Below are 14,018 nucleotides of genomic sequence, written 5' to 3'. Positions count from 1 at the left end.
TTGCTGTCGTCTGTTTTTCTTCCATTAATGGGTCTGTTCGGTGCTTTCACTCGGATATTTTTACCCTCAAATTAGGGCTGGGCGATATGGATTAAAAAATAAATCTCAGATTTTATCATACCAAATCCAATTAATCAATTTTATTTTCCTCCTTTTTGTTTCATAAAAAGAAATTAAAGAAATTATTTTAAAACCTTGCTTTTATGTTAATCATTTTGTCAGGGAGTTGACCTGAATTCAAAGTGCAACTAAAAACAAGCTGTGAAACATACATGTAAAACAAGATGGCAGCCGTGCCATTACAAACGATGAAAATATCACAAAACATTTGCTGCTAGTGGTATTACACCTAAGAACAGGTTCACTGCACTTGTGAACTTCAAACCAAGTAAAAAAAAAAAGTAAATAAGTAAATGAAGTACCTCGTGTTATGGTAAAAAAAAGTTTCCACTTAACATGGAAACCCAATGAGTGTATTGGTAAAATAAAATCCATATTTTCCAAAAATGAAATGTTAAAGAATTGTAAATTCGAATTAATCGATTAAATCGATTTATCGCCCAGCCCTACCTCAAATGTCAAAAAGATGCAGAAATTGCTGTAAAAACTTTACGTTTGAACCCAGGAAAGACGCAGAATGCAGATATCAATCTTAGTTATGTGAAAAAAATCATCACAGCTCAATAAATATTGAGTTCTTTAAAAACAATCTTGACATAGTAATGACTAATAAACGTGTTTTATTGAAAGGTAAACAGCAGAATGAAGTTTTTTTTGCTGTATTCATAGACAATAAATATAAAAAAATGTTATTCAGGTCTCAGCCCAGGTCATTGAAATAACCAGTGAGAGGAGATCATGTCTGGACATGTCCTGTGAATTCTGGTTTAATCTGATAATCAGATCATGCGACTTACGTGTTCTCTACAGCATTATTATTTTTAAAACAGTCATAGCTTTTAGCTTTATGCTTTTCATGATAGACAAAGTGGTTTGGTCTAAAGTCTTTTACTGTCAGGGTCCTATTCATGTTTTAACCTGACATTTTCTCATATGTTTATACATGAAAGGATCATTAAATCCTCCACTGTGTGTGTTTTAACACGCGTTTCAATGGAGCTTCTGTCTGGTAATCCATAAAGCGGAGACGGTTTACTCTAAAATACTTTTAATTTCCCTTCGACGCCATTAAATCAGCTTGTTTTTAGATATTTTTCTGCCTGCAGACCCCGAGGGCTGCTGGGGAAACCAATAATCTTGCAGTATCATGTCACCCACATGTTTGTAAAATAAAGCTTTCAGCTGCGGAAGAGCAGGTAAGATGGTTTGAAAAAGGGACTTGAGGGTTTCTTATTTATATTTCTGGGGGAAAATTGTTCTCTATCTTTTAAACATGCAGCACATTGTAATAATTTAAAGCGGGCCAGGCCAGAGTGGGCTGAGACAAAACAAAGCTTTAAACAGAAGAGGAGGACTCAGGTTTCAACTCTGAAAAGCTTACAACACAGCAATAGGTTTGTTTCCTTCCAATTATAACATCTCCCTGTAAGCCAGGCTAACGATGACCCTAACGACTCCCCATTGCTAAGGGGTGGACCTGTTTCGGTTTAATTTGCATGTTATCTAAGCCATAACGAGGCCTTTTTGGGCAATAATATAAAGCTTGGAGCTCCACTCTACTCCAGACATTTGAATTGAGAAAGCTTTCTGGATGGGAAGAGAAACGTCTTCAAACTTCAGAAAAAAGTCCTTTTTTAAAAAAATTTTTTACTTTTTCTTGGAAAACTCACAAGGCCATTCAGTTGGATCGGGTCATAACACAGATAGCAAAACTAGGTCTAAACAGCTTAATGGGAGAAATTAGGTCCGAAAAACCATCAGACACAGACAAGAATCCTCACGGAGCCAGATTAATTTTTTGACCTTTTGTTTTCGGGAAAGTGTCAAATACAATATTATTGTCAATTATACTGAGTTCTACTGTTATCCAATCTGCATTGCTTGTCGTCATTTCAGCTTTTAACTTTTTGTTCTCTGCCTTTTTTTTCTCTTCATAGAAGGTACACCTGGTCTGGCGTTCTGTTAGCTGTGACATCATCAGGGGAGGCAGATCATCCTCTATTACCATCTAATATAGAAAGTACTCCTGGATCAATGTGAGCTTCTGTGCTTTCTGTGTCTCTGCTCTGTCTTCTCTAAGCCCCAGTGGGTCGAGGCAGATGAGCGTTCACACTGAGACTGGTTCTGGTTCTGCTGGAGGTTCTCCTCCGTGTTAAAGGGGAGTTTTCCTCTCCACTGTCGCTTCATGCATGCTCAGTATGAGGGATTGCTGCAAAGCCATCAACAATGCAGACGACTGTCCACTGTGGCTCTACGCTCTTTCAGGAGGAGTGAATGCTGCTTGGAGAGACTTGATGCAACCTGCTGGGTTTTCTTAGACAGGAAACTTTTAGACCAACCTGTATAATCTGATTGAATTTGACTTTGGAAAGAACCTTGAGATGGCATGTTTCATGAATTGGCGCTATATAAATAACATTTAATTGAAATATTTAAGCATAAATGTCTCAGCCATATTTGGTTCTAAAACTAAAATCATACAAATTGTAATTTTAATTTTATTAAGGCAGCATCTTCCACTAGTTTTTCCTATACTTATTAAACTTGGTACCCAAACACATGATGGAGGAAAATAGATATTCCATGTTTAAAAATAACTTGAGGGAAGGCAAAAGTTTTTGCTTCACACTCGTTGATTAAGACAAAGATGTGAAAATATGTTTCTTCATTAATAGATAAAGAAAAAAGCAAAACAAGCAGCTGTCATTTTAATCCAGCATGAAGTCATTTTATTACTGTTACTTTTGCTGATGGCGGTGCCAGTTTTATTTTGGTCGGTACATTTAATGCAGGTGCAGCTTAAAGCTGGCAGCCGAGATAAATAATTCTCATCTCAGTGATCCGAGCTCTCGAAGCCGTCAGGCAGAGCGTTGGTGTGAGAGTTGTGGAACAAAGTGTGGTTCCCGTCGCCCCAGGGGAATCTCTGGAAGCATACATGTCCACATGAAGCTGTTATTGTTGTTTTAAACACAAATTTAAACGAAAAAAAAAAAAAAAAAAATTTGCACTCACCTTGGTGCGGATACGCAGGTGTGAATACGGCACAAATTCTGGATGATCATGGGAGTGGGCCTGTGCCTTCATGTAGGCGTTGGCCATGCAGATCCCGACGCCGGGGATGGCCATGACGATTGTCAGGATCTTCCAGGTTCTTGCTGTTGAAGAAAAAACCAACCAGCAGGTATGATCATGCGGCCCAGTCCTCTCTGTCCCCCAGAGATCATGATTAGTCAGGCTGGCTGCCGGTTTCTGTTAATGTTCAACCAAACTCTGTGGCTGTTTGCGTGCATTTTGCAAAGGCTTTATACAGGAAGGCTTTGCAACATGAATGGTGGCTGTGTTTGGTTTAAGAGGTCAGCAGAGACGGGGCTCACCTCCTCCCTCATGGCTTGAGTGTGACGCAGCAGCGAGCAGCCGACGAGCTGCGAAGGCCGCTGGAGACAACGACATCTGCAGAGCAGGAGTGGGGAAAATGGGTCTATACAGAGTAAAATAAAACCCTAACTGCCTAAATACAGGGATTAAGCAGCTGGATGAAATGCATAGCGTAACTTAGGATGGCTCAAATTCAGGATTTATTCTAGAGAGAGCCAGAAATCAACAGTTTATCCCGAATGGCAGACCGGCCATAACAAACCTTACTGATTTAAACGTTTCAGATTTGATATTTGTTCCCCTGCAAAGAAATAAAACCCGGACTGTTGAGCCTGAAAGGGCTAAAAATAGAAAAAAAGAAAGATAAAATATTGTAAATACTCACTTTTTCAGGTACTTTGGAAGTTTTTCTGCCCCCACAATGTTTCGGCAAATATTCCTTTCTGCTTGTTTGTCCTTCAGTCCGTCCTGAGCTGAACCAACCGTGTCGGACTCCTCCCCATTTCAGCTTGTCATTCGGCCAAGAAACTCAGTTTATATTTGGTAAAGTGCAAAGTCGTCGCTGATAGGTGAGAGCAAAGAAGGAAAGAGCCGCACTGGAGGACGGTGGGGCCTGCTTTACAAAGACGAACACAGGGAGCCAGAGGGGAACTTCGATGAGTTTATGTTAATGGCAGACACTGGCATGTGTGCTAACTTTTAATTTTGGTTTGATCTGAACAGCTGCAGCAGACAGCAGTCACTGCACAGAGTTGTTTACTGAGAGGGAAGCCTGTAGGTCAAAAGTTTAACTGTAGTGTGAGGATTATTTCCTCCTTTAACTGTCAACATTTATTCAGAAATAAGCACTGTGGCCTTGCAGCAAGAAGGTTCCGGGTTCAAATCCTGGCCAGGGGTCTTTCTGCATGGAGTTTGCATGTTCTCCCTGTGTATGCGTGGGTTCTCTCCAGGTACTCCTTAGGAATGAGTGTGGGTGTATGAATTTTTGCTCTGTGTGACCCTATAAAGCACTTTGCATTGTCTCTGTACTGAATTGTGCTATATAAATACATTTTTAGGCCCGAGCAGCGAAGCGCTGCGAAGGCCTATTGTTTCTGTGTTGTTTCTTATTAGGCCCGAGCAGCGAAGCGCTGCGAAGGCCTATTGTTTCTGTGTTGTTTCTTATTATTATTATTTTTATTCTGCCCCCCTAAAGAGGGGCCTTTTTGGGGGCTTTATCATATTCAAAAACTCACCAAACTTTGCAGATGCATGGTGACTGTTTAAAAATTTTGTATTTTAAGGTCGTCACAAAAATCTAAAGAAAAATGCCTCAACGGCGCCACCTAGAAATTTTCAAAGGACCCTTTGCTATTCACTTACTTCATCGTAGATTAATGAAATTTTGTACAGTTGTAGATCTAAGCAAGACGCTCAGAATTTACAATAAACGTCATAGTGCAAATATCACAGGAAGTCGGCCATTTTAGATTGAAGGTCGTAATTTTACCTCATTTTTGACGTTTACAGCATTGGTATTTGATCGAACTCGTCCTAGGGATTTCGAGCGAGCGGCTTGAAACTCGGTCAGTCTGATCATAAGGCATGGCCAATTAAAAGTTATCAAAACGGTGAGTTTTTGAGCATGTTGAAGGGGCGTTAGCAGGGGTCAAAGTTCACCTACTCGCCACAAAACATAAAACTGTTATATCTCCTACACAGAAACACACAGAGGCACCAAACTTTCTGTAATTGATCATCATCGGGTCTTCTACAGTATCCAATGGTCAAATGATGACATCACTTAGGCCACGCCCCCTGACAACAGGAAAAACTGTTATATCTCCTACACAGAAACACACAGAGGCACCAAACTTTCTGTGATTGATCATCATCGGGTCTTCTACAATATCCAATGGTCAAATGATGACATCACTTAGGCCACGCCCCCTGACAATAGGAAAAACTGTTATATCTCCTACACAGAAACACACAGAGGCACCAAACTTTCTGTGATTGATCATCATCGGGTCTTCTACAATATCCAATAGTCAAATGATGACATCACTTAGGCCACGCCCCCTGACAACAGGAAAAACTGCTATATCTCCTACACAGAAACACACAGAGGCACCAAACTTTCTGTGATTGATCATCATCAGGTCTTCTACAGTATCCAATGGTCAAATGATGACATCACTTAGGCCACGCCCCCTGACAACAGGAAAAACTGTTTTATCTCCTACACAGAAACACACAGAGGCACCAAACTTTCTGTGATTGATCATCATCGGGTCTTCTACAATATCCAATAGTCAAATGATGACATCACTTAGGCCACGCCCCCTGACAACAGGAAAAACTGTTATATCTCCTACACAGAAACACACAGAGGCACCAAACTTTCTGTGATTGATCATCATCGGGTCTTCTACAATATCCAATGGACAAATGATGACATCACTATGGCCACGCCCCCTAACAACAGGAAAAACTGCTATATCTCCTACACAGAAACACACAGAGGCACCAAACTTTCTGTGATTGATCATCATCAGGTCTTCTACAATATCCAATGGTCAAATGATGACATCACTTAGGCCACGCCCCCTGACAACAGGAAAAACTGCTATTTCTCCTACACAGAAACACACAGAGGCACCAAACTTTCTGTGATTGATCATCATCGGGTCTTCTACAATATCCAATGGTCAAATGATGACATCACTTAGGCCACAACCCCTGACAACAGGAAGTGTCATGTTTTATTGTTAGCAGTCGCTATGTTACCCCTCTGAGCTAATCAACATGAAACTGTGTCCACAGACATGTTGCTGTGTTGTGGATTCCAGGCCCAACTGGATTCCATGTAGCAGTGCTGCATGGTGGCGTGGCGAAGTCACCTGAAACGCCGCTGCCATGTGTCCAGACTTCCATAGGGAATTGACAAATTTATTAAAAAGTAACTTAAAATTACCTTAAAAGGACAACATTTTTAAAAGTCAAAAGGCTTATTTGATGCTTTGAGAACATCTTTTCTATTCGGCTACAAAATCAACTGGATTCGATGGAGCAGGGCGGCGTAGTGGCGTGGCAAAGTCACCTGAAACGCCGCTGCCATATGTCCAGACTTCCATAGGATATTGACAAATTTAATAAAAAGTAACTTAAAATTACCTTAAAAGGGCAACATTTTTAAAAGTCAAAAGGCTTATTTAATGCTTTGAGAACATCTCTTCTATTCGGCTACAAAACCAACCAAAACAGGATGATCTTTTAAGCTATAAGACCATTTTTAAGATGTCAATACATAGATTTTAAGCTGGTGGGTCGCCACTGCCTCCGGTGGCCAAATGCATCGCTGCATCAACTGATCTGCACCAGTTTAATCTCGTCATGGCAAAATTATTTTTTCTCTTCATGTGTGGCCCTAATACTCCATCGTAAGAACACCGCTGTCGTTACCGCGGGTCCTGGGGAAAAAAAAAACGCTGCTCCTGGGGGGAATTTTTGATTATGCTCACGCATAGATGTGTAAAACTTCACATTGCAATTCAGACAGGCGCAGACTGAACCGTGCAGTTCATTTTAAAGAGGCAGTTTTGGCGCATATTCCGATAGAAACGGGCTGCGGGGAGCCTAAGTGTGTTGTCGTGGGCGTGTTTACCCGCTGCAGGTAACCGCTGCAGCGGGTACCTGCAGCGGGTACCTGCAATCAGAAAGATTTCAATAAAATTGAATTGAATTGAAAATTTCCCTGATTAATAACATCTTTATGGCGCTCATCTTTATTGTTACTATGTGCTGCTTTACCAGTTCTCTCTCTCTCGCTCGCTCGCTCGTCATCGGACAAAAATCAAACTGCTTCGTGTTTGTATTTGTAATTGTGCGTCAGACTCAGATTTAGAAGTGTTGTTACGACGTTTGAGCTGTAACTGCAACCGTTTTATATATATATATATATATATATATATATATATATATATATATATATATCTGGTAACTTTACTGAATTTGCAGCTTAAGAAGATTGGGTTTGACAGACAACACCAACTGTCCCCTCAATCCAGTGCACACAATACCACAACAGACCTCATCACGCTCTACAGTACATCAAGAAAACTAAATCAACTAAAACAAGTTCACGAGTGCACATGAAATGAAGTTAATCCATATTTGTGTGTCAAGGTGTCTAAGCATTCTCCAGAATTTGACATCTCAGCAGAGCCTGTAATAATTATAGAAAGTAACATTATAGTTGTTCTGCCTTTTGTTAAGACAGCAAGGAATTCATGTCGTGAATACATTACATAAATAAGATAATAATTCTTAGTCAGAGGAAATCCAAGGCAAAAACAGTTAGAAAAGTTTTGGGTTCATATTTAATCAGAGTGAGACATCACAACTTTGTTAGATCTCTATGTGAATTACGTGAGATAGTGAGTGCTCTCACCTTAAAAAAAGATCTTTGACGTATTTTGCTCCGGTTAAAAGCTGCTTTTCAGCGATGAAGCTAGGGAAACTGCTAATGTTGAAGTTGAATTTGTTCTACACGCTTCTGCCTTGGAAAAATATTCGTCTTTTTACAAAAAGAATGTTTAAAGCCAGATTTGGGAACAAAGGTTATTCAGAGAATGCAAGAAAAGGAAGCTTTTGTGGGGAACTTTTGTCCTAGCTGTCTAGCTGCATATGGCCCCAGGACAGCACAATAGTTTTCTTGAAGTTTAATTTTGGAGAAGTAGAAACAAGTATTAATTTCAAAAGGTAGGTAAAAAAGGAAAAAAGTTTTTACAAAATCTTAAAATGTTGGATAGTCGTTATTTCCATCTTGCTGTGAAAATTGGTGAAATATTATCATTTTTAATGCTTAGATATAAAATCGCAAGGCCATTACTAAAATTGCCTTTTGTTGAAAATGTTTTTTGGCATGCCATACTTTATATTTATAGGTAGCCTAGATGTGCATAATAAAAGAGTGGAACTAAAACCTGGTCTAAAATTATTATGGAGCTTTAACTTGCTAAGAGTAATACCGTTAGATGATTATATCTTTAAAATGAGATAACTGTCTCAAAAAATGTGATAGTTTATTTGGTCTGAAGAGATGATGCAATTCAATGTTATTTATATAGCGACAATTCATGAAATATGTCATCTCAAGGCACTTTACAACGTCAAAATCAATCAGATTGTACAGATTGGGTCAGATTATACACATTGGTCAAAAAATTCCTATATAAGGGAACAAGTTCATTGCATCAAAGTCTTGACAAGTAGCATTCTCTCTTGAAGAAGCGTAGAGCCACAGGGAGAGTCGTCTGCATTGTCCATGGCTTTGCAGCAATCCTACCTACTGAGCAAGCATGAAGCGACAGCAGGAAAAAAAACTCCCCATTAACGGGAAGGAAAAACCTCCAGCAGAACCGGGCTCAGTATGAACGGTCATCTGCCTCGACAGACTGGGGGTTACAGAAGACAGAGCAGAGACACAACAAGAGAGACAAAAAAGCACAGAAGTTCTACATTAGATGGTAGTAGCGGGTCTTCCCTGGATGATGCCACAGCTAACAGAACGCCAGACCAGGTGTACCTACTATGAAGAAGAAAAAAAAATCAAAAAGTTAAAAGCTGAAATGACAACAGTCATTCAAAATTGAACAATAGATCCTGATGTCCTGCAGTAGCCTAAACGTATAGCAGCATAACTATAGAGGTAGCTCAGGGTAACATGAGCCACTCTAACTATAAGCTTTTTAAAAAAGGAAAGTCCAAAGAGCCAGCTTCTAGTGGAGAAGTTCAAGTATCTTGGGGTCTTGTTCATGAATGAGGGGAAGATGGAGCGGGAGATCGACAGGCGGATTGGTGCGGCTTCTGCTGTGAAGCAGGCGCTGTACCGGTCCGTTGTGGTGAAGAGAGAGCTGAGCCAAAAGGCGAAGCTCTCGATTAACCGGTCGATCTACGTTCCTACCCTCATCTATGGTCACGAGCTTTGGGTCGTGACCGAAAGAACGAGATCCCGGATACAACATCCCGAAATGAGTTTTTTCCATAGTGTGTGTGAGCTCTCCCTTAGAGATAAGGTGAGGAGCTCAGTCATCTGGGGAGGACTCAGAGTAGAGCCACTGCTTCTTCATGTCGAGAGGAGCCAGTTGAGGTGGCTTGTGCATCTGGTTAGGATGCCTCCTGGATGCCTCCCTGGTGAGGTGTTCTGGGCACGTTCCACCGGGAGGAGGCCCAGGGGAAGACCCAGGACACGCTGGAGGGACTATGTCTCTCGGCTGGCCTGCAAACGCCTTGGGATTCCCCCAGAGAAGCTGGCCCAAGTGGCTGGGGAGAGGAATGTCTGGGCCTCCTTTATAAAGCTGCTACCCCCGCGATATTGCTAAAGTGTTCCTTTGGCAATAGTCCAATTGCTAAAGTGTTACTTTTACATTACTTTTGAGTGTGTATCCACCAATTTAGATGTTAAACTTTCATAAAAGCTGTCTTAATGCAAGAAACAAAACCCTTAGACACATGAAATAGCAAGTAACTTTAAAAAACTAAAATGGTTTTGTTAACTTTTCACATTAAGCTGGATTAACAGCTAGTAGAATACCTTTGATTAAATTGGTATACTAATGTTTAAACCAGGGGTGTCAAAGCTACGGCCCGCGGGCCGAATTCGGTCCAGTGGCCAAATGCATTTTCATTATTCAACGACTGTATCTCCTCGCTGCATCGAGCGATCTGCACCAGATTTTTTGTGAGTCGTGGGGGAGCGCTGCCGAACACGTTCGTGTGAATCGCCCAGTGGACGGGCGGGCAAAATGCGTGACAGCATCTGCAGTGGCGGGCGGCCGGCGGTGCGCAAATCCCAGCGGTGGCCAATAGGCCAGAGCGGCGCTTTGCTGCGAGGGCCGCTCATCACCGCTTGCGGTTTTAATTAGGCCCGAGCAGCGAAGCGCTGCGAAGGCCTATTGTATCTGTAGTGTTAATTCTTATTATTCTGCCCCCCTAAAGAGGGGCCTTTTTGGGGGCTTTATCATACTCAAAAACTCACCAAACTTGGCGGATGCAAGAAGACTGTTTAAAAATTTTGTATTTTAAGGTCGTCACAAAAATCAAAAGAAAAATGCCTCAACGGCGCCACCTAGCAATTTTCAAAGGACCCTTTGCTATTCACTTACTTCATCATAGAGACATGAAATTTGGTACAGTTATAGAGCTCACCAAGACGCTCAGAATTTACAATTAATGTCATAGTGCAAATATCACAGGAAGTCGGCCATTTTAGATTGAATGTCTGATTTTGACCCCATTTTTGACGTTTACAGCATTGGTATTTGATCGAACTCCTCCTAGAGATTTTGAGTGAGCGGCTTGAAACTCGGTCAGTCTGATCATAAGGCATGGCCAAATAAAAGTTATCAAAACGGTGAGTTTTTGAGCATGCTGAAGGGGCGTTGGCAGGGGTCAAAGTTCACCTATTCGCCACAAAAAATAAAAGTGTTATATCTCCCACACAGAAACACACAGAGTCACCAAACTTTCCATGATTGATCATCATCAGGTCTTCTAAAATTTCCAATGATCAAATGATGACATAATTTAGGCCATGCCCCCTGACAACAGAAAGTGTCATGTTTTGCTGTAAACGGTCGCTATGTTACCCCTCTGAGCTAATCAACATGAAACTGTGTCCATAGACAGAAGACATGTAGGTGTATTGTGCATTCCAGCCCCAAGTGGATTCGATGGAGCAGGAGAGCGTTGCGGCGTGGTGAAGTCACCTCAAACGCCGCTGCGGTACGTTTGGCTCTGAATTCCACAGTTTTGGGCCGAGCTGCTTAAAACTCACTTGGATGCATCCTTATCCACCCCTTAACAGGAATCCATAACAAACTTTGGTGGGCGTGACCTAATGCCTCAACGGCGCCACCTAGCAATTTTCAAAGGACCCTTTGCTATTCACTTACTTATTCGTAAAGACATGAAATTTGGTATAGTTGTAGAACTCACCACGACGCTCAGAATTTACAATTGATGTCATAGTGCAAGTATCACAGGAAGTTGGCCATTTTAGATTGAAGGTCGTATTTTGACCCCATTTTTGACGTTTACAGCATTGGTATTTGATCGAACTCCTCCTAGGGATTTTTAGCGAGCGGCTTGAAACTCGGTCAGTCTGATCATAAGGCATGCCCAATTAAAAGTTATCAAAACGGTGAGTTTTTGAGCATTTTGAAGGGGCGTTAGCAGGGGTCAAAGTTCACCTACTCGCCACAAAAAATAAAACTGTTATATCTCCTACACAGACACACACAGAGGCACCAAACTTTCTGTGATTGATCATCATCGGGTCTCCTACAATATCCAATGGTCAAATGATGACATTGCTTAGGCCACGCCCCCTGACAACAGGAAGTGTCATGTTTTGTTGTAAGCGGTCGCTATGTTACCCCTCTGAGCTAATCAACATGAAACTGTGTCAAGAGACAGAAGACATATTGGTGTGTTGTGGATTCCAGCCCCAAGTGGATTCCATGGAGCAGGGCGGCGTGGTGGCGTGGGGAAGTCACATCAAACCATATATTTTTAATCTTTTGACAGCATTATATGCTCAAATCTGTCCACCAGGTGGCAGCAAGAGACCACAAATAAACCACAAACCAAGTTGTCTTGTTCAGTAAGGCAAGGCAAGGCAAATTTATTTATATAGCACAATTCAGTACAAAGACAATGCAAAGTGCTTTACATGATTAAAATATAGCAAAATAAAACAGAATAAAAGCAAGTAGGAATAAAATGTAGATAGAAAAAAGAACAAAAAAGTGGTGATTCAGTTAACTAGAACAGTTGAAGGCAATCCTAAACAAATGTGTTTTTAATCTTGATTTAAAGGAACTCAGGCTTTCCGCACCTTTACAATTTTCTGGAAGTTTGTTCCAGATCAGTGGAGCATAGGAACTAAATGCTGCTTCTCCTTGTTTCGTTCTGGTTCTAGGTATGCAGAGTAGGCTAGAGCCAGAAGACCTTAATGGTCTGGATGGTTGATACACAGATAACAAGTCTGATGTATTTAGGTGCTAGGCCATTCAGGGATTTATAGACGAACAGAAGTTTTTAAAGTCTATTCTCTGATATACAGGGAGCCATGGAAGGACTTTAGAACTGGGGTGATGTGCTCTACTTTCTAAGTCTTAGTGAGGACGTGGTCAACAGCGTTCTGGATCAGCTGCAGCTGTCTGATCCACTTTTTAGGCAGACCTGTAAAAACACTGTTGCAGTAATCAATTCTACTAATTATAAATGCATGGATTAGTTTTTCCAGATCCTGCTGAGACCTTTAATCCTGGAAATGTTTTTCAGGTGATAGAAAGCTGACCTTGTAACTGTCTTTAGATGCTTTTGGAGGTTCAGGTCTGAGACCATTACTACTCCCAGATTTCGGGCCTCATCAGTGGTTCCTAGCTGAAGCGACTGAAGCTGTGTGCTAACCTTTGATCTCTCCTCTATTGGTCCAAAAATGATTACTTCTGTTTTGTTTTTATTCAACTGAAGAAAATTTTGGCACATCCACGTCTTGATTTCTTCTAGGCATTTACTCAGTGCTTGAACTGGTTCATAGTCACCTGGTGACATGGTGATGTAGAGCTGTGTGTCGTCTGCATAGTTATGGTAGCTGATGTTGTTATTTCTTATGATCTGAGCTAGAGGAGCATGTAGATATTGAATGGGAGGGGACCCAGGATGGACCCTTGGGGAACCCCACATGTGGTTTTTGTAATCTTCGATGTAAAGTTACCTACTGATACAAAAAAGTCCCTGTCCTTTAAGTAGGATTTAAACCAGTGGAGAGATGTACCACAGAGGCCGACCCAGTTCTCCAGGCGCTCTAACAGAATGCAGTGATCAACAGTATCAAATGCTGCACTGATGTCCAACAGAACCAGCACGGTGGTTCTGAGGTCTAATAGAACCAGCACGGTGGTTCTGAGGTCCAATAGAACCAGCACGGTGGTTCTTCCACAGTCTGTATTTATATGGATGTCATTAAACACCTTGATAAGGGCGGTCTCTGTACTGTGGTGAGCACGGAAGCCAGACTGGAAAACGTCAAAGCGGCTGGTCGTTGTTAAGAAGGTGTTTAATTGTTGAAACACAGCTTTTTCAATAATCTTACTGATAAAGGGGAGGTTTGAGATGGGCCTGTAGTTCTTGAGTAGTAGTTTGTCTAAATATCTTTTTTAACAGTGGTTTGATAATTGCTGTTTTCAGGGACTGGGGGGAAAACACCTGACAGAAGGGACGTGTTTATTATCTGAGTCAAATCAGACGCTATGACAGGCAAAACTTTCTTAAGGAAAACTGTAGGTAGAGCATCAAGACAGCATGAGGAGGAACTTAGCTGCTGAATGATCTCCTCTAAGCTTTTGGAGTTTATTTGGCTGAATTGGGACATTTTGTCAGGATAAGTTCCAGCTGAATACGGCTTTGGTTCTAGAGTTGGTGTGGATGTACAAACTGATCTTCTAATTATCAGTTTATTTATTTTTTAGACT

General features: G+C 41.3%; 1 protein-coding gene across 2 annotated transcripts; it reads right to left on the bottom strand.

The window, feature by feature from the left end:
- Positions 1 to 2,745: 2,745 nt before the first annotated feature.
- On the bottom strand, positions 2,746 to 4,009 carry LOC105932799 (cytochrome c oxidase subunit 6A, mitochondrial). 2 transcript variants are annotated; one of them, XM_012872075.3, is made up of 4 exons: positions 3,881 to 4,007; positions 3,495 to 3,570; positions 3,133 to 3,275; positions 2,746 to 3,043 (listed from the first exon to the last, which is right to left on the bottom strand). In XM_012872075.3, exons 2-4 carry the CDS (start codon positions 3,568 to 3,570, stop codon positions 2,954 to 2,956), a joined length of 309 nt encoding a protein of 102 aa, XP_012727529.1. In that variant the 5' UTR covers positions 3,881 to 4,007; the 3' UTR covers positions 2,746 to 2,953. The 2 variants fall into 2 exon arrangements, with proteins under 2 accessions (XP_012727529.1, XP_036003895.1); XM_036148002.1 differs by having other exon boundaries at positions 2,821 to 3,043; positions 3,495 to 3,598; positions 3,881 to 4,009.
- Between the last annotated feature and the right edge of the window lie 10,009 nt (positions 4,010 to 14,018).

The sequence above is a fragment of the Fundulus heteroclitus genome, chromosome 16, assembly GCF_011125445.2.
Source record: "Fundulus heteroclitus isolate FHET01 chromosome 16, MU-UCD_Fhet_4.1, whole genome shotgun sequence".
Taxonomy (NCBI): domain Eukaryota; kingdom Metazoa; phylum Chordata; class Actinopteri; order Cyprinodontiformes; family Fundulidae; genus Fundulus; species Fundulus heteroclitus.
This window is presented reverse-complemented; position numbering and strand designations above follow the sequence as displayed.

What these genes read in the sequence shown, in the direction of transcription:
- LOC105932799 (XM_036148002.1), bottom strand. Translation starts at nt 3,570, where the DNA reads ATGTCGTTGTCTCCAGCGGCCTTCGCAGCTCGTCGGCTGCTCGCTGCT. An exon ending in CTCAAGCCATGAGGGAGGAG is followed by an intron (nt 3,276 to 3,494) that starts GTGAGCCCCGTC and finishes TTTCTTCAACAG; the next exon opens with CAAGAACCTGGAAGATCCTG. An exon ending in ACCTGCGTATCCGCACCAAG is followed by an intron (nt 3,044 to 3,132) that starts GTGAGTGCAAAT and finishes GTATGCTTCCAG; the next exon opens with AGATTCCCCTGGGGCGACGG.